Source organism: Eubalaena glacialis, chromosome 19, assembly GCF_028564815.1.
Source record: "Eubalaena glacialis isolate mEubGla1 chromosome 19, mEubGla1.1.hap2.+ XY, whole genome shotgun sequence".
NCBI classification, from domain to species: Eukaryota; Metazoa; Chordata; class Mammalia; order Artiodactyla; family Balaenidae; genus Eubalaena; species Eubalaena glacialis.
In genome coordinates this window covers 23,497,632-23,517,461 of record NC_083734.1, presented here as the reverse complement: position 1 = coordinate 23,517,461, position 19,830 = coordinate 23,497,632, and the positions used below count along the sequence as shown (strand labels likewise).

General features: G+C 46.6%; 2 protein-coding genes across 11 annotated transcripts in view; one reads left to right on the top strand and one right to left on the bottom strand.

The window, feature by feature from the left end:
* The window catches only part of MYO19 (myosin XIX), a 34,349-nt gene extending 18,641 nt beyond the window's left edge, over nt 1-15,708 (bottom strand). For 4 of the 8 annotated variants that reach the window (XR_009698509.1, XR_009698510.1, XM_061176415.1 and 1 more), the window contains exons 1-7: nt 15,463-15,708; nt 14,641-14,797; nt 13,279-13,432; nt 9,772-9,910; nt 9,289-9,485; nt 7,311-7,424; nt 251-383 (exon numbers count right to left, since the gene is read on the bottom strand). Coding sequence is in view for 6 of the 8 variants with exons in the window: in XM_061176415.1 (XP_061032398.1) it covers nt 251-383; nt 7,311-7,424; nt 9,289-9,485; nt 9,772-9,910; nt 13,279-13,290 (595 nt within the window). In the remaining 2 variants the exon portion in view is untranslated. Of the gene's footprint in view, nt 1-250; nt 384-7,310; nt 7,425-9,288; nt 9,486-9,771; nt 9,911-13,278; nt 13,433-14,640; nt 14,798-15,462 lie in introns of those variants that run through there. The other 4 variants (XM_061176416.1, XM_061176418.1, XM_061176419.1 and 1 more) reach the window with 3 other exon arrangements.
* Nucleotides 15,199-18,811, top strand: PIGW (phosphatidylinositol glycan anchor biosynthesis class W). 3 transcript variants are annotated; one of them, XM_061176422.1, is made up of 2 exons: nt 15,199-15,234; nt 17,248-18,811. In XM_061176422.1, exon 2 carries the CDS (start codon nt 17,260-17,262, stop codon nt 18,769-18,771), a length of 1,512 nt encoding a protein of 503 aa, XP_061032405.1. In that variant the 5' UTR covers nt 15,199-15,234; nt 17,248-17,259; the 3' UTR covers nt 18,772-18,811. The 3 variants fall into 3 exon arrangements, with proteins under 3 accessions (XP_061032405.1, XP_061032404.1, XP_061032406.1); XM_061176421.1 differs by lacking the exon at nt 15,199-15,234 and adding an exon at nt 15,714-15,783; XM_061176423.1 differs by lacking the exon at nt 15,199-15,234 and adding an exon at nt 16,581-16,589.
* The last annotated feature ends 1,019 nt before the right edge of the window (nt 18,812-19,830 follow it).

Below are 19,830 nucleotides of genomic sequence, written 5' to 3'. Positions count from 1 at the left end.
GGGCGAGCCAGAAGGTCCTCTCCAGCACCACTGCTACACCTGCTTAGGCTAGAGGGAGGGGACGACAGAGTGACGTCACCTCTACTGGAAGGAGGCTGAGGGTACCTGGGAGGAAGTTGGGGATCCATGGCAGTGAATGATAAACTACCCTCCACCCCTCTCCTAAAGAGAACACTGCTCCTTTCCCTGGAAGGTGGCAAATCCCAGAGGAAATGGGACTAAGGTACTGTGCCGAGGACACCAAGCTCACCAAAAGCTTCCATGACAGGGTTGGAGTTCAAGATTCGCTGTTCGATCCTCTCTGCAACCTTGTGGTTTTCCCAGGACGTGGGTGAGGCGGCCACCACAGCATAGAACTTCATCAGGCAGCGGGACGTCCATGTCTGTGGCAGAAACAGCCCTGTGGGAGCTGTGTCCACGTTCCCTCCCGCTTCTGAGCCTGCCTGCTACAGCCCTCTTTTCCACCATGTATGCTGCTGACCAAAGGGTGAATGCTGAGTTCAACTGTATCCTTGGGCAAGGCACTTCCCCGTCTGTGAAATGGGGACACTTACTTCTGCTTCTCCTAGCTCCTGAGGATGCATTTAAGAAATGAGGGGGGCTGGGGTAGAGGAGGACAACCCACCCTGACCTGAGCAGGCTACTGACCTAAGGAGACTTTCCATGCATTTTCTTACCAACCCTACAGATGCAGATGCAATTACATACTACCTGTTTTCAAAATGATGAAACTCAGGCATAGAAAAAATTTAAATTTTATTGAAGAGTACATATCTAGTAAATGATAGGGCTCTGATTTATACCCAGGCAATCTAGTTACAAAATTCTCACTGTTTTAATCACCTGAGACGAGGTCTATTTTCATTTTAATTTCCATTTGTTCATTGCTAGGACATAGAAACAATAGATTTTAATATACTGACTGTATCCTGTCACCTTGATAAACTCCCTACACCACACTACAAGTTTTTAGCTTTGTTTTTGTTTGTTTTTGGGTCTTTTTGGTAGCGTTTTTGGTAAATTCTTTTAGGTTTCCCTCTGAGGTGGGAGGTGCTCCCTCTCTGCTATTTTCTGAAAGAATTTGTATAGAACTGGTAACATTAATTCCTTAAATACTTGGTAGAATCCATAAAGTGAAGGCACCTGGGCCTGGAGCTTTCTATGAGGAAAGATTTTTTTTTTTTTGAAGACTCAGGGCCCCCTGCATATCCACACTGTGTCACTTCTCACTCCTCATGTCTCTCCTGTTCCTTTTGTGTTTTTGTGTCTTATTCCCTTAGTTCTTTTTTTTTTAAATTAATTAATTTATTTATTTATTTTTGGCTGCATTGGCTCTTCGCTGCTGCACGTGGGCTTTCTCTAGTTGCGGCAAGTGGGGGCTACTCTTCGTTGCGGTGCGCGGGCTCCTGTTGTGGTGGCTTCTCTTGTTGTGGAGCAGGGGCTCTAGGCGCGCGGGCTTCAGTAGTTGTAGCTCGTGGGCTCTAGAGCGCAGGCTCAGTAGTTGTGGTGCACGGGCTTAGTTGCTCTGCAGCATGTGGGATCTTCCCAGACCAGGGCTCGAATCCATGTCCCCTGCACTGGCAGGCGGGTTCTTAACCACTGCGCCACCTGGGAAGCCCTGAGGAAAGACTTTTAACGATGACTTAAATTTGTCTCATAGATTTAGATATTCAGGTTATATGTTTCTTCTTATGTGAGCTTCAGCAGTTTGTGTATTTCAAAATATTTCTCCATTTTATTAAATTGTAGAATTTATTGTAATAAAGTTAATAAAAATCTCTTATCTGTAGGATCTTTAGTTTTGTCTATTCTTTCATTTCTGACATTTATAATTTGTCTTTCTAAGTTTGACTAGATTTTATTAATCTTTTCAAAGAAATAACCATTGATTTCACTTGCTTTATTATTTTTGTTTCTATTTTACTGGGTTTTTTTAAACTTTATTTCCTTCTTCTGCTTACTTTGGGTTTACTTTATTCTTTTTCCCTTAGTTTAAGGTAGAGGCTCAGGTCAATTATTTGAGTTTATTCTTTTTGAATATAAGCGTTCAACGTTACAACAAATTTCCTACTAAGCACTGCTTTTTTTTTTTAAGCACAAATTTTGATATGTTTTGCTTTAATTTTCACTCAGTTCAAAGTGTTTTCTAATATCCCTTGTGATTACTTCTTTGAACCAAAGGATATTTAGAAAGGTATTAATTTCCAAACGCTTTGGGACTTTCTAGATATCTTTGTTATTTACTTATAGTTCAATTCCACCCAGGGCAGAGAACAGTTTGTATTTTAATCTTTTCAAATTGAGATTTGTTTTGTGGTTCAGAAGATAGCCCATATCAGTTCCATGTGTACTTGAAAAGAATGCACAAATATCAAACTATTAATTTTGATTTTATTTCTTTCAATTGTTTTTGCTTTGTGTATTAATATAATTACTTCAGCTTTCCTTTGATTAGTGTTGGAATGGTATATCTTTTCCTATTCTTTTACTTTGAACCTATCTATACCTTTATAGTGGGTTTCTTTTTTTTTTTTTTTTGTAAAGGAATTCCTTTATTTTTATTTATTTATTTTTGGCTGTGTTGGGTCTTCGTTTCTGTGCAAGGGCTTTCTCTAGTTGCGGCAAGCGGGGGCCACTCTTCATCGCGGTGTGCGGGCCTCTCACTGTCGTGGCCTCTCTTGTTGTGGAGTGCAAGCTCCAGACGCACAGGCTCAGTAGTTGTGGCTCACGGCCACTAGTTGCTCTGCGGCACGTGGGATCTTCCCAGACCAGGGCTCGAACCTGTGTCCCCTGCATTAGCAGGCAGATTCTCAACCACTGCGCCACCAAGGAAGCCCGTGGGTTTCTTTAAGACATCATATAATTTGAGTCTTGCCTTTTTAAAGAAAGCCACTCTGACATTCTCTGTCTTTAATTGAAGAGTTTAGTCCACTTACATTTAATTTAATAATCGCTATGGTTGGGTTTAAATCTACCATCTTATTATTTCTTTTTGAGTTGTTCCATGTGATCTTTGTTACTTTTTTCTCCTTTTATTGCCTCTGGTTGAATTGAGTACTTTTATGATTCCATTGTACCTCTACAATAAATTGTTACTATCTTCACCTTAGAATGAATGATTTTTAAAAAAATTTATTTATTCATTCATTCATTCATTTTTTGGGCTGCATTGGGTCTTCATTGTTGCGCGCGGGCTTTCTCTAGTTGCGGCGAGCGGGGGCTACTCTTTGTTGCCGTGAGCGGGCTTCTCATTGTGGTGGCTTCTCGTTGCGGAGCTTGGGCTCTAGGTGCGCGGGCTTCAGTAGTTGTGGCTCCCAGGCTCTAGAGCGCAGGCTCAGTAGTTGTGGCGCACGGGCTTAGTTGCTCCGCGGCATGTGGGATCTTCCCAGACCAGGGCTCGAACCCGTGTCCCCTGCATTGGCAGGCGGATTCTTAACCACTGCGTCACCAGGGAAGTCCCTATCATTCTTATCTTTGTTCCTCTTTATGTATATTTTCCTGCTTCCTTAAAGATTTTTTCCTTATGTTTGGTTTCAGCAATTTGACTATAATGTGCCTAGGTGTGTCTTCTTTGTATGCATCCTACTTAGTGTTTCCTGAGCTTCTAGGATCTGTACTTGTTATCTTTTGCTAATTTTCTAAGATATTACTTCTGACCCACATTCTCTCTCTTCTCCTGGGACATCAATTACAAGTATGGTAAACCATTTGATATCGTACGAAAGCTCCTGAATGTGCTTTTCTTTTTGTTTTTCAATTTTCTCTCTTTTTTGTTTTGTTTTGTTTTGGCCACAACATGTGGCACGTGGGATCTTAGTTCCCCAGCCAAGGATCAAACCCGTGCCCTCTGCAGTGGAAGCACGGGCCCTAACCACCAGACCACTAGGGAATTCCCCAAGTTTCTCTTTATTTTTTGATTTCTATTGACTCACTCTCAAGTTCACTGATGTATTCTTCTGCATGTCTAGTCTGCTGATAAGAGTTGTTCATTGGGCTTCCCTGGTGGCGCAGTGGTTGAGAATCTGCCTGCCAATGCAGGGGACACGGGTTCGAGCCCTGGTCTGGGAAGATCCCACATGCCGCGGAGCAACTAGGCCCGTGAGTCACAACTACTGAGCCTGCGCGTCTGGAGCCTGTGCTCCGTAACAAAAGAGGCCACGATAGTGAGAGGCCCGCGCACCGCGATGAAGAGTGGCCCCCGCTTGCCGCAACTAGAGAAAGCCCTCGCACAGAAACGAAGACCCAACACAGCCAAAAATAAAAACAACTAAATAAATAAATAATTAAAAAAAAAAAAAGAGTTGTTCATGCTTTTATCATTTCCACTTAACTATAGTTTCCACCTCTCTCATGAAGAGATTGGAAGAATCTTTTCTGGAGATACTGACAAGCTCATGAGACACGTTATGAACATTCAGGGTCCCACCAGTTTAGAAAGCTATCCATAGTGAGGCCTCCTGTCCATAAACATAAGAGATTCTAATCAGTTGCTTAATGCCTTATTCTGAAGTATGAACAGAAATTCAAGGATCATTAACTATTTGGTAAACTTCTTTTACTTGAATGACAAATATCACAACAAAGGAAGAAAAGGAACTAGCAGGAAATAGAAATGAATTTTGGAAATAGAAATGAAAGGAACAGAAGACAAGTAAAAATCATGAAATATCCTCAAAGATAAGAGAAGAAATAAGACCAGGATGCTGGGGGGAGAATAATATTCAGAGAACAAGAAAGAACACTTAGAATTAAAATTTTTAATAAAAATTTAAAACTCAAAAGGATTAAAGGGTAGAGAATATCTCCCAGAAGACAGGACAAAATATTAAGAGATAGAAGAATAGATGAGAAAAACAGGATATTAGACAATTTATCAAACTTCCTACTGATAAGAATTCCAGAAAGGGAAAACAAGGGGAGTAAATTATTAAATTATTATCAACAGATAAGTATTTTCCCAAACTGAAGAACATGAGTTTCAAGGTTAAAAAGACCCACACAAAGTATCCAGAACAGCAAGTGAGAAAAGACACGCCACTGTGAATTTCAATACCTATGGATAAAAAAGACGACCCTAAAAACTTTTGGAAAGAAAACACAAATCACCATTTATGGATTGGGACTTTCAACAGCAACACTCAAAAGAATATATAAGAAAATAACTTATAAATTCAGAAAGAAAATGATTTCCAATTTGAAATTATAATATCCAGCCAACATGTCAAATTAAGGCAGAATAAACATTTGCAGATGTGCAACAACTCAAAAATATGCCCTCCAAGTAACCTTTGTCGGGAAGCTACTAAAGAATATGCTCCATAAAAACAAGGCAGTAAAGGATGAAGAGGAAGCCACTGGGCTCCAACAACAAGAGATTTATCATAGAACAGAGGACAATCTGGATCCCCAGAGTGAGGCAGACAGCTCCCAGGTAATAGCTGTGTGGCAGCAGCCCTTGGCAGCCACCAGTCTGGATGCGAGTAGGAGACGTGAGAACTCTAGGAAGGGCATCGCCAAGAAAAAAAATCACCTGAGGGAATTCCCTGGCGGTCCAGTGGTTGAGACTCCGTGCTTCCACTGCAGGGGGCACGGGTTCGATCCCTGCTTGGGGAACTAAGATCCTGGAAGCAGTGTGGTTAAAAAAAAAAAAAAAAAGCACCTGTTGGGGAGGTGTTTTCCAGTTTTGGTGACAAGTTTGATAATGAATTAATAATAGGTATATAGAAACTAAACAAGTGAAAAAGTGGGGGCAATTATTAAGTAGAGGGAAAGTAAAAATTATACAAGAAAAGAAATATAATCATAGTATGTTACAGGGCTCTGCTGGGAACAATACATATATACTTGTAATTACAAGTACTATATGTTAACTTACCCAGAAATCGTGATATAATTACGTATGTATTTGGGGGCAGGGAAACAGGGCTAAATCCTCATCAAAGTAGGAAATGAACAGATAAGGTCAAAACTGAAAAATCAATAACTAATAATATAAGCATGTTGTTTAGAAATATGGATGGAGACACCCAAACAAACTGCTAAAAGACGTGAAAGCACAGGGCTGCTGTTTTTTTATGTAAGCCTTGTAGTATTGCTTGATTTTTGAACTATGTCACTATGTTACTATTTATCAAAAATAAATTAAAATTGAAAAAGATACCAGGCCCAGCCCATGACCACAGTGGCTGTTCAATAAAGGGTTACTGAGCTCTGGTTGCATGGGTCTAGGGCCAGGTCCAGCCTCAGCTGCCCAGAGCAATTCTGGAGGACAATGGGCTCATCCAGGAGCTGGGCATCAGCCACTACACTGGCGACCTTGATATAGCTCTCAAAGATCCCCTCTTCACCCAAGTCCTAGCCCTCATCCCTACAGTTTGCTGTCTCCATCTGTTTCCTTGTCCGTCTTTCCCAGTGAGCTAAGAGCCCCCTGAAAGCCAGATGTTGCATTTTTCCTCTCTGTTCCTTCCCCTGCCACTCCTTACTGGCTAGCCCAGAGCCTAGAACCTGGCAGGTGCTCAGTGCTCAGCAATGCTTTCACATGTGAGTGTAGGCAGAGGGGGTTTATGGTCCAAAGAATCCCTTGTGAAGGTAATGTTGAGGAAAGGGCGGGGTGGCTGGTGAGGCTTGACAAGAAGGTGGCGAGGCCTGGGCCAGTAGCCTCCTCTGACCAGCCGTGCAACTCCTCACTCATCCTTGTACAACATTCTGTCTCACCTATTAAGATTTTGCCACCTAGGGACCACATGACCACATCAGGAGATTCTGTCCTTCCCCACAGCTGGCCCAATGCACTGCCCTTGCCATCAAGGGCAACCCAGAGATGCAGGCAGGCTACTTCCTTATTGGAACGCTAACTACTTTTGGAGGAGTGCTGCCACGTGCCCAGCATGCCACCAAGTGCCTTATGTGCACTAGTTCATTTAACTCTCACAGAAGTCCCATGAGTTACGTGTTGGTCTTTCCCTCCCTGCCATCTTACACGTGAAAGAAATGAGGTTTGCAAAAGCTAAATATCTTTCTGATGTGCTCTTAAGCACTATGCTGGAACCCCCAACAGCTGACTTTTGTTCCCAATGGTGTCAGAGCTGAGAGAGTCCTTCAGTGAGAAAGTGAAGGCTCAGAGAAAAAAGAATCTCACCCAGGGTGACAGCAGAGCTGGTGGAAGAGCCTGGACTAGAGCCCTGCCTCTTGACTTCCTGCCCAGCTCCTGCCCACTGCTGCACACCGAATCCAACAGGAGCGACCTCCTCTGCCTCTCTGCCCATCCAGCCAGTCACGAAGTTGACAGCGTGGGAAAGAGGCCCTCTTACCTTTCCAGCACCACTCTCTCCACTGACGACAACAGACTGGTTGACTGGCTCGATCAGGCTCTTGACACTCCTGTAGGTCTGTTCACCCACAGTGAAGATGTGGGGCTTCAGTTTCTGAAACATCAAGGGGTGAAAGGTCATGTGAGCAAACACCTGTCTTCAAGGAGTGGTTGATCCAATGACGGCTGAGATGGGGAGCCTGCCCACTGCAGTGGCAGAGGCTTTGTCTAGAAAAATTTCCTGGAAGTAACAATGTTAGGCCCAACTGTGGGCTTTACCCATTCGTCTTCTCTCAGTTTGGAAGCAGTGCTGGCCTTGACCAGTCTACGACATTAACCCTTTATCCTCCCATCTCATCTTACCTCAACAGTCTTAGTCTGCTATTTATTATTTTATGTTATGGTACTTTGCAATTTGCAAGAACTTTCTTACAAGGTATTGCCTAAGAAGTCTGTACATTAGTTGGATAGCTAACCGTATTTTATAGATGAGAAATCTGAGGTTCAGACAGGTTAAATAACCTTCTCAAGTCCACACAGCAAATAAGTGCATCCATGTGATTTGAATTCCAAAGTCACTGTTCTCCTTTCCATCAACGAGTATCAATTGCCCTCAATGTGCTGGGCACTGAGGAAACAGAGGGGACCAGGACATGGCTTTGCCTTTGAGGAAGCAGAGAGTCGGTAAGATACGGGCTCTCTGGCCAGGCCTCCTCTGGCTTCCACTTGGACACTAACCACGTGTGAGCCAGGCCACCTGCACAATGCACAGCCCGCACAGCACCACCTGGCCAGGAATGATTGCTTACCTACAGCTTCTTGAAGGGATAGGGCATCACTCTGGATGGTGTCAGAACCGTCCCTCTCTCCCCCTGCCCTCACCCCATCCACCTCCCACCTGGACCGTTACAAAGCCTCCAACCGTTCTCTGTCTCCTGTCTCACCTTCCTGAACCCAACTCCCCCAACTTCCAAGGTAATTATCCCCACAGTCAGCTCTGTTCACAGCCCCACCCCCATGCCTGATGAAGAACCTCTGTGGACACGCTGCCTGCTGTGGTGCATCAGACCCTTCAACAGTCCTGGCTTATCTCACCTCCTGCCTCTGTCTGCAATACCTCCCTCTGGCCAGCCAGTCTGCTCTTGCTTCTCCCTGCACTTTAACATCAACTGGTCTATTCCCTGCCTGCACCAGCTCCATCCTCACCCCCACAAGAAGTTACTTGGCGGACTTCCCTGGTGGCGCAGTGGTTAAGAATCCGCCTGCCAAGGCAAGGGACACGGGTTCGAGCCCTGGCCCGGGAAGATCCCACATGCCGCGGAGCAACTAAGCCCATGCACCACAACTACTGAGCCTGTGCTCTAGAGCCCGTGAGCCACAGCTACTGAGCCCCCGCGCCTAGAGCCCGTGCTCCGCAACAAGAGAAGCCACCGCAATGAGAAGCTCGCGCACCGCAACGAAGAGTAGCCCCCGCTTGCTGCAACTAGAGAAACCCCGCGCACAGCAACGAAGACCCAACACAGCCAAAAATAAATAAATAAAATAAAATAAATAAATTTATAAAAAAAAGAAGTTACTTGGCATTCCAATCAGTGGAGATGAACATGTGCTGAATTTTCTAGGGCAATCCTTATCACATGTAATTTTATCCTTTTCCCAAAAAAGTGGTTTGTCAAATATACAAATGTACCCTTGTAAATTCTTTCCTACTAATAAATTCACAAAGAAAATAAAAATCACCTGTCCTATGTCCCAATTTTAAGTTCCAAAATCAGTTGAACAAATACTTCTTTATCTCCAACTTTACACCTACTGGTATATGTCCAAACTTCTGTGAGCTACTGGTGGGCAGGGCCATGGCACCAGTAGACTTTGAATGACTACATGGCTGGTGAATACATGGATAAGGACAGGGAAGCCGCAAGGTAGCCTAGGGGAGGAGGGGGAGCCCTGAGGCCACAGGCAGCGGTGAGTCTTACCTGGGGCTGAGGAGCAGCGTGGTACTCTTGCATCAGCTCTGGTGAATAGAGCTGAGGGATGGGCTTGAAGGGGTTCAGAGCCACCAGGGTGCAGCCAGCGTTGGTGTAGAACGTGTCTGCTGTGTACCGGGCCTGCAGACACCTCAGGACTGAGGCAGAGGTGCCTTTAGCAAACTCTGGCTCAAATGGAGACATAACTGCACATAAAAACACCTGCCTTACAGCGCTCCTTCTGCAATTAGCCAAGAGGCATTAGATCCCAGCAGCTCCCTGAAGAGTAGGTACAAGATCTAATTAAGCTGAGCCCCACATCTGGAGCAAAGGCTGCACTGGGGAGCCCGGGGGCAGCTGCCAGGCAGAGGTCTGGCTCCAGGTCAGGAGTCCTGCCTGCCTCGGTCTGGCCAGGGGCAGCAGTGCTGAATACCCTCATCACACCTCCACCCACTGGAGACAGCACACTCGAGGAGGGGGGGGGGCCCATACCTGTCTCCAGCGTCACAGGATTCACCTTGGTGAGGTCATCCAGCTGGTGCAGCGGGGCCTCCCCGCCCAGGAACTCCTGCAGGTCTTCTCTGAGGGATTCCCTGCCATGGGCATCAGAGCCTGAACTGTGGCCATTAACCTGGGAGGGAGTTAACAGGGCCAGGAGAGCTGGGACTCAGACCAGCTGGCAGCTACATAAGGGTGGGGGCCTGTATAGTAGAAAGAGAACAGGCCTCTAGTATCATAGCCTGGTTGTTCAAACTTCAGCTCTGCCACTTACTAGGCCTGTGAGACTCGGTAAGTTACTTAACCTCTCTGAGCCACAGCTTCTTTATTTGTAAATTAGGAAAAATAAAATCAACTCACAGGGCTATTTGGAAGAAAAATAAGAAGACATATACAAAGCACTTAGTCAAGTGCCTGGCACATAACATGTACTCAGTAAATCAATAAATGCTATCCCCTCTCCTCTGCCATGAGTTCCAGCTTCTGGCCGGGCCAGCTACCAGCCTTACTGGGCTGGCAGGGGTGGGGCCCAAGGTGGGGGGTTGCTACAGGAGAACCGCAAAGGAAAAGAACCATGCTTTGGACCTTTTTTGAAAGAGACCATTCAGCTTGAGATGAAAAATCAGCTGTGAGGTAGCCCCACGCCTTCATCACCCGCCTCTTGGGGCTTAAACTTAGCCTGGTTAATTAATTAGCTCCTGCTGCCCTGGTCTACTTGAGAAGAAGCCTGGCTCAGAAGTCAGATGAGGTCAAGAACGAGCACCAAGGGGAAGTGGCCCTTTCTCCCTCCCCCTCGCCCATCCTCGATGCCAACACTTTCCACATGTTTCCGCTCCCCATTTTCCTCCTGTGATCCCATTGCTCCTCTCTTCTCCCTGGGGGCTGCAGGAAAGATGGTGTGGGTAATAGAAGAAGACAGTAACTTGGCTGAAACCTGCTTTTGGAGGAAGGGGTCCGTGATATAACATGTGTGGGTTTCTAATGAGACTACTTAACCTTAGAGTTCAAACCCTCAAGCCAAGGAGGCAAGTGTCATTTGAGAGGCCCAGTAGTAAGTTTCTTTCCAAAGATGTTGCCTGTTCTCTGAACTTGGACCCACGATGATGCATGTACAAAGCAGGCTCTTGGCCTCCAGGATAACTGCCAAGGTCAGAGCATGACTGGGTCCATGCGAATCCCTCTGCTCTAGGGGAAAAAGGAAAACCACTCACAAACCCATCCATAATTTTTTTTTTTTTTGCTTTTTTTTTGGCTGCGCTGGGCCTTTGTTGCTGCGCGCAGCCTTTCTCTCGTTGCGGCGAGTGGGGGCTACTCTTCGTTGTGGTGCACGGACTTCTCACTGCGGTGGCTTCTCTTGTTGCGGAGCACGGGCTCTACGCGCGTGGGCTTCAGTAGTTGTGGCGCACGGGCTTAGTTGCTCCACGGCATGTGGGATCTTCCTGGACCAGGGATCGAACCCATGCCCCTGCATTGGCAGGCGGATTCTTAACCACTGCGCCACCAGGGAAGTCCCCCATCCATTATTTATGAACAGCTCTTATCCTACCAGAGAGGCAGCTGAGTATCATGGTCCTTGACTTGGACTTGAAAGGCTAGATTGCCTGGGTTTGAATCCTGATTCTACCACTTCCTAGTTGTATAATCTTGTGTTAAGTTTCTTAATCTCTTTGTGCCTCAATTTTCCTCATCCGTAAAATGGGAATGGTGGTAGTATCTCATCTACCTCATAGATGCTAACAAGCACATAAAGTATTTAGAAAAGGCATCTGGTCTCTTCCACCAAAAGTTAGCTATTATAATATAGTTTTGTTAAAAGCAGTTCTTCTAATTAGGCAATAATATATTAAAGGCCTTAAAACTACGTATGTCCCTTAAGCCTGCAATTCTTCTTCTAGAACATGATCCTATGTAAAGGTCATAAAAATGTTCAGTATATATAGAAACACTTACAATTGCAAAACAATTGAAAATAACCCAAATGTCCAAACAGTAGCTTAAATTATAGTACATCCTTACAATGGAATAAAGCAGATTACAAAGAGAATGATACCTTTAAATATTTTAAAAATACATATTTAGGGAAAAAAATCTAGGATATTCTCTGAAACGTCGGTTATCTCTGGGCAGTACAATTATGGATAACTTTAATGTTCTTTTTGCTTATCTATATTTCCCACATTGCTTATAATGAACTTGACCTTGAATAAGTCACTTAACTGCTCTGAGCCTTATCTCCAAAATGGGGATATAATAGCACTATATATATAATATGGAATCTTTCTCAAGGACTAAACAAAACTATATGTGTAAAATGCTTAGTATAGTGCCTACTATATAGCAAGGGCTCAACACAGAGCAGCTGCTAGTACAGTTATGATAAATGTTACTGCTTTTTAAATAAGAAATAAGTCAAAAATGGACAATAAAAAAAGCCCAGAGTAGATGACTGTCCTGCCTGCTTCTCTCCAGCCTTCAAGCCTGTTTCATGAGCCAAAAGGCTGGGAGAAGGTCAAGCAGCAGAGTCTACCATGACTCCCTTGAGGCTGGCTGACCTCACTCTCGGTTATCCTGCCTTACCTGCTTAGGACTCCACTAGACCGTGATCTCCTAAAGGGCAGGAATGATCTGCCTCAGGCCAGTGGCAACACTCAGTAAATAAAAATTCAGCAAAAGTCTACTGGCATTGTCTTTGGACCAAGAGGTGCATGTGAAGGATGATATGGGTATGAGATAGGGCTCCACAGTGAAGGGCAGGACTGGGGCCATAGGAGCCTTTCAGAGGCAGAGGCTTGGAGTAAGGGCAGGTTTCAAGTCCCTACAGCAACCCACCATGGACCCCATGATCCATTCATCAGAATTCTTGTATATTTCCACATAGGTCATCTTCTCTCACATTTTCGCACAGGCTGACCTCTTGGCCTGGACTGCTTATTTTCCTTCTCCACCTGGCTAATTCCTACTTTTTTTTTTTGCCACACTGCATGTCACGCAGGAGCTTAGTTCCCCAACCAGGGATTGAACCCGTGCCCCCTGCAGTGGGAGGGCGGAGTCTTAACCACTGGACTGCCAGGGAAGTCGCAATTCCTACTTATTCTTTAAGGCTCAGCTTCAAGGAACACCTCCTCTTGGAGGCCACAGCCTTCCACTTGCCTTAATAACTCAGGCTGTGAGGGACATCTCTCAGGACTCCCTCACTGGTTCAGGTTTGTAAGGTCACCAAAATGCCCTAAGGATTCCCTCACCCAGCCCATCTTACCCATCCCAGGGAAAAGAGCTAAAAACCACAACAGGGGAGATTCAAATTAGGTATCAGGAAGAGCTTCTTGGAAACAGGTGAAAGGCACTGGAATGACTATCTGAAGACAGAAAAGAAGAAAGACCTTTAACGGGTCTTTCCCATCCTTCCAGGTCAGAGCAGTGGAAGCTTCATTCAGGTAAATGAAAGATGCGGAGGTGCCTCAGGTGCTTGAGGGCCAGGGTTATCGAAGGGTGAGGGTTTACCTGCTGGAGCATCCTGCTTCAATGTGGTCAGCCAGGGTTCTGGGTCGCAGGCACAAGGAGTGCTATCCGCCTGGTCATGGGGGCACAGGCTGGGGCATGAGTCCTGCAAAGGGCTCAGTTCTTGAAGAATCTCTGAGACGAATCACCCTAGAGCCTGTGGCATGAGAGAGAAGACAAGGGGCACACACAGGTGAGGGCTTCTCCAGGGTGACTCACTCCTGCTCCTCCCACCAAGCAGGAGGAACCAAAATGAGAACCAGGGTGAGCCTGGGCAGAGAGGGAGAGTCTGTCCCGCCCCCTACCAATGAGGGAACAGGGGAAACTTACAGGAGCCTCCAGAGGCGCCCTGGGCTCCTTCAGGGCCAGTTTTACTACGGGGTTTGAGGTGGGGCTGCAAATCTTCTGGGTCAGCGTGCCATGCAGGATGAGGACACCGGAAGACAGAGATGCCTCGTGCCCTATCCTCTCCAGCACACAGAAATGTCCTATCTTAGTACAGCCAGTAGTCAGTGGGGCAGGGAGGCTGGAGTCAACAAAGCTGCTGTGTGGGACGGAAGCCACAGCTCAGTCCTTCACTGGTAAGCCATCACACCTTCCCCACCCACCTTCATTCCTCATCTTGTCACCTCACAAGGAGTGGCTGTGAAGGGCAACCAGGTGAAAGCACCCTACAAAGCACAAATCTGAGTATTCATTCAGAGGGGAAATATTGTTAGTACTAAGGATGGATGATCCATTTGGGAGCACTAATCAGGTGGAACAGTTCAGTGTCAACTTTAAGAAGGTGAAGATTTCAGAGGAGGGGAACCCGTTCGAGAGAGGGGTGTTGTGAAGCTGGGCTTAGGCCAATCTCTGAAAAACTGTAAGTGACTCACAGACTTGGAATTTCCCAGGCTTTACACCTCCCCAGCAAGGAAGGATGAGGATGAGAATGAGGGGTGTCAGCAATGAATTGACCTTGGTGGAGACTTTCTTGAGGCCCTGAATAAATCTAGCCTTTGAAAGAACTCAGGAATAGGGGCTCCCATGGAAACTGGAAAAACTACAATTCAGGCAGAGGAGGGCATCAGGACTGTGGTGGACACATTCACCCTGGACACTGACGGTACCCCATCCAGGGCACAGCCATGCAGAGGGCTCCAGAGACTCAAGGCCAACAAAGTTCCCTCAACTAGAAGCTCATCTTAAGAGAGAGGATCAGAGGGGAACACAACAGGTTGTAGGGTTAGAATCCAAAGCCCACAACCCCTCAAAAGCAGTTCACAAGACCCCTCTAAGCCTTATTCCGTTCCCTCATTTGCAAAAAGGACTGCTAATATCCAGACCTCACAATGCTGAGTTAAGGATCAAATGGGATAGTACCTCTGAGACCGCTTTGCAAATGTTGGTTATTACGATGCAGGGTCCACTTCTTGCCAGAATCAAGTCAGATTAGAGCGGTTTTCTCCAGCTCTCCCAGCTCTTGCTCCCTGTCGGCTTCGCGATTACCAGCCAAGAATTTCTGGTAAGGGTGTGACCACTGTGGGCAGGAGGGAGACGGTAATGAATAGATGAAAACCCCTAGTCAGGGTAGGCGGCAACCTGAACATCAGCTCTCCCCCTCCCTCCTCCCCTCCAGCCTCAGGTTCTTCCTCGGCTCAGACGACAGTGGGAGGGCAGACGAGAAGAGCAGGGTAAGGGTCCTGGGGGCCCCGCCCCCAAGTTCCCGGCGGGAACGGGCACTCCTTGTCCCCGCGAGGTGCCCGCCGGGCCCAGGGCTGGGATGCCGCTCCGGAAGCACCTGGCACGGGGACAGTATGTCCTTCCTGGGAAGGTGGACGTGACCCCGGCCAAGGGCGCGGCTGCCCCGACGCCTCCCCGGGCCAGCCGCCCCCTCCCAGGTCCCTAGGCAAGGAGAGGAGAGGAGCAGGAGCGGGACCTTTCCCCCACCCCGGGCCGCCCCCTGCCGGCTCGGTGGTGAGTGACTATGAAAGGTCCTTGTTCTGGAAAAAGGCAAAGAGCTGGGCTACCTCCTCCTGGGATACGAGAGGGTCAAAAAGAAAAGAGCAAAGGGAGGGGAAACGGTGCTTTGGAAAGGGGAGGGAGAGACGTCCCCTTCTTCCCCAGCGCCGCGGGGGCCCACCGGCCTCCCCTGTCCCTTCGGGCACGCAAAGGGCTTCGGTCCCGTCTGGGGGTGGCACTCACCGGTCCCACGGCCTGAGCCGCCGAGCGTGCGGCCCCCGCCGGCCAGACTGGAAAGGCAGACGGGCGGGCCGGGTGAGGCGGCGGGAAAAGCCCGGGGAGGGAGGGCGGAGGCGGGGGCAGGAGACAGCCGGAGAGGAGGGAAAGCTGGGAACGCCGGGTCGCAGCCGCGGGCTACAGTTGGGGCCAAGTGGCCGGGAGCGGGCACGCTCCTCCCTCGGGGCGGGGCGCGCACTCGCGGCGCGGAGTGCACGTGGCCCGTCCGGGTCGCCGGCATCCGGAGTTGGGGGCTCGCTCCGGGACGAAATATTCTGAGAGCCTGGGGTAAGATGCGGGGGAGGAGGGAGGGCTTCAGGGCCTCCGGGCCCTCACGGGGCTCTGGGTCTCTCCGTAGGGAGACCAGGCGCCCTGGCCACCCCCACCCCCCACTGACGAGGCCTCGCCGTGGGGTCTGAGGGCCAGTGGTGAGGTGCGGGAAGCGCCTTTCCCGCCCGAGCTCCTCTGACCGACCTGCCCGAGGCCAAGGCCCAAGAGCACCCGGGCTAGGCAAGCCCTTGACAGGGAAGGACGCGCATAGGGAGCCTGCGGGGCGTGGGAAACGAGCACCCTCGTGGGCGGGGACGCGCGCGGCGGGCCGGCCCAGAAGCGCAGGCCGCCCGGCGTCGGCCGGAAGCGCTGTTTGGGAGGCGGAAGCGGCTGGCTCGCGCGTGTCCCGCCCTTGCGGGGGTACCCCGCGCCCCGGCTCTCTTACGGGGCCCTCTACCTCTGGGCGCAGAGGTCACCAGGAACACGTGAGGTATAACGGCCGGCGCGGCCAGGGAGCGTGTCTGTCGGGAAAAGGGCTCTTTTATTTTTAAAGGCCAGCAGGTTCGGATCGATTTGTTCTCGGGAGGTAATGCTGCTGGGCCCAGATAGGCCATCACGCATGCATGCATTCTTTTATTCAATATGGTTCTTGTTTGGCCAACAAATGTGTTCTTCCCAGGTGCCACTTTTCAGACATGGATATGTGGCAGAGAAGTGTTTTATATCCCTTTAAAACAATTAACACTAGTGTACTTTACGGGCCCCTACTCCTCCTCCACGATTAGCATCCATTCTACCTACCTACACCTTAACCTGTAAATGAGGTAAGGAGCAGCCTGGGGCTCAGGAGATCACTGGAGGATTCGTATTTTGTACTAGAGGCAGGAGGTTCAGAGAGGCTCGGGACAGAAACCAAGGCCCCCAACTCCAAAGTGTACTTAAATACCTTCTCTTTCCCTCTCCCTCTTCTCCTCCCGTCTCAGATTTGACTCTAAATCATTAGTGAGGTGTATTCAATTTTCATTCTATTATCTTCATGACCTTTACATGCTTTGTAGTAGGAATTTCTATCCTACCGTGAGTCCACTCTCAGGTTTTGTATCTCACATTCACTTTCTTTGTGAGTCTGCGTTATACTGAGAATAGCTAAAGCTTTTTAACCAGTAATTTCATACTATTAGTATGACATTCTTATCCTTATATATTAGTGTTAGGCTTCTTCCAGCAATCCTTGTAAGGGGAATCGCAAGTCCTGGGTTCTGCTCCGAAACTCAGGAATAAGAGTAAAATCAAGTCAGGTGCATATTTATGCAAATTACCAAGTCATGTACATATATATGCCAGTTCCACAGGAACGTTGCTTTCCACAAATGCATCTTAGTTCTCCTACCAGGGATTGAACCCGTGCCCCCTGCAGTGTAAGCAGAGTCTTAACTACTGGACCGCCAGATTAGCCCCATCCCTTTGCTCTTGTTTTCACAGGAAGAAGAAAAAATGTCTCAAAAGCAGATGAAGGAAGCTTTTGTCAGTAACCACAATGGAACGAGCGTGCTGGAAATCACCGAGGGCTTGTGCTTGCCTGCACTCTGTATCCTGTGTAGAGGGCTCCTGATCATTCTCTCAGAGCACTTATGTTCTTCTTCACATACCTGGAGAACTCGATTCTTCATTGACTTTGCTTTCCTAATAGTTCCCCTGGTGACCACTTTGACCATTTTCGCTTCATTTGTCCTCCTTGAGTATCTCATTGTAATTATCTTTGGGGCAGGGCTGCTCTGTGAAACATACTGCAGGAGAACTTGCTACGCCAGAATGCCTGTCGGGAAAATACTTGAAAAATTCTTGAAAATCAGTCTAGAATCAGAATACATTCCAGCCATCTCCTGTTTCCGTGTAATTAACAGTGCATTTACTGCTGTTGCCATTTTGGCTGTGGACTTCCCTCTTTTTCCCAGAAGATTTGCCAAAACCGAGCTCTATGGGACAGGAGCAATGGATTTTGGAGTAGGAGGCTTTATTTTTGGGACTGCAATGGTTTGTCCAGAGGTTAGGAGAAAATATACAAAAGGGTCCAGACTTTGTTATCTTACAAAGTCATTGTACTCTGTTTGGCCATTAGTCTTCCTAGGAATGGGACGATTAGTCATTATAAAATCCATAGGCTATCAGGAACATTTAACTGAGTATGGAGTTCACTGGAATTTTTTCTTTACCTTAATAGTTGTGAAATTGATAACATCACTGCTTTTGATAATTTTTCCCCTAAATAAATCCTGGATTGTGGCTATCAGCATTACTGTATTCTACCAGCTAGCCCTTGATTTTACCCCACTGAAAAGGTTAGTTTTGTATGGCAGTGATGGCAGTGGCACAAGGGTTGGTTTATTAAATGCCAACCGAGAAGGAATAATCTCTACCTTGGGGTATGTGGCAATACACATGGCTGGTGTTCAAACAGGATCATACGTACTTAAAAAAAGATCACATATCAAAGACTGGATAAAAGTAGCATGTTATATTCTATTGACAGCTATTGGCTTCTTCATATCTCTTTACATAGTTCAGGTAAATGTAGAAGTAGCATCTCGAAGAATGGCCAATTTAGCCTTTTGTATTTGGATAGTTGCTTCTTGCCTGATCCTTCTTAGTAGTTTATTGCTGGGTGATATAATTTTGAATTTTGCCAAATTTCTAATTAAAGGGGCAACAGTACCATGTTCTTGGAAACTTATCCAGTCACCTGCTGCAAATAGAAAGCATTCAGAATCTCTAGTCTCTGAAGCTGAAAGAAAGGAACCCACTCTTTGTTTAATCACAGCAATGAACAGAAACCAGTTAATTTTTTTCTTGCTGTCAAATGTAACAACTGGCCTAGTCAACCTGTTGGTAGATACATTACACAGCAGTACCTTGTGGGCCTTATTTGTACTCAATCTCTACATGTTTACCAACTGCTTAGTTATATATGTGCTGCACTTGCAAGATAAGACGGTAAAATTTTGGTGATCAGTACAGGTAGTATATGTTTTGAGCAATATTATTTTAATGAGGAAGAATAAATATAAAATGGGCTTTTGGCAACTCAGTGTTGTGTATTTTATTATAAAATTTTCATTCCTACTCTAACAGTAGTGATGCTTAATATTTTAAATGTATCTCAACACCATGTAAAACAAACCAATACAGAAGAAACAAAGCCTTTTGACTTGTTAGAATATTTATAAATTTCAGTATTTTAAAGAAATTGTTGTTTACAGTTGTGATACTGGAAGATTGGAGGGTGAGGAGGAGGATTTTTACTTTCCATCTTTTTTTTTTTTAATAAATTTATTTATTTATTTTATTTTTGGCTGTGTTGGGTCTTCATTGCTGCACGCGGGCTTTCTCTAGTTGCGGTGAGCGGGGGCTACTCTTCGTTGTGGTGTGCAGGCTTCTCATCGCGATGGCTTCCCTCGTTGCGGAGCACGGGCTCTAGGCGCACAGGCGCACAGTAGTTGTGGCTCACGGGCTCAGTAGTTGTGGCACGCAGGCTCTAGAGCGCAGGCTCAGTAGTTGTGGCGCACGGGCTTAGTTGCTCCGCGGCATGTGGGATCTTCCCGGACCAGGGCTTGAACCCGTGTCCCCTACATTGGCAGGCGGATTCTTAACCACTGCACCACCACGGAAGCCCCTACTTTCCATTTTATATCACCTATTATTCTGTATTTTTTATTGTATGTATTTTATAACATTTACATTAAAATATCTCAGTTGTGGAACTGTCAACACTACTGCTCAATTTTAGTCTTTTTAAGAAACCTCAGTATAAGAAAGCAAATGTTTAAAATCAAATACTTATAAAGTCAGAAAACAGTTAAATGCTCCATAGAATAGACTGAATTATTTGTTGTGGTTTATATACTTAATAATTACGGACAATAGTTTTGCCTTGAGACAAAACTTGTCTCAAGGCAAAACTATTCATTTTTTTAGACTACTCTCTCTCTGCTAGGGATGATAAGCAAAAATTTCCTGATATCTTGGAGCCTGCAATCTAATGGGGGAAACACATGAAACAACTGTTAT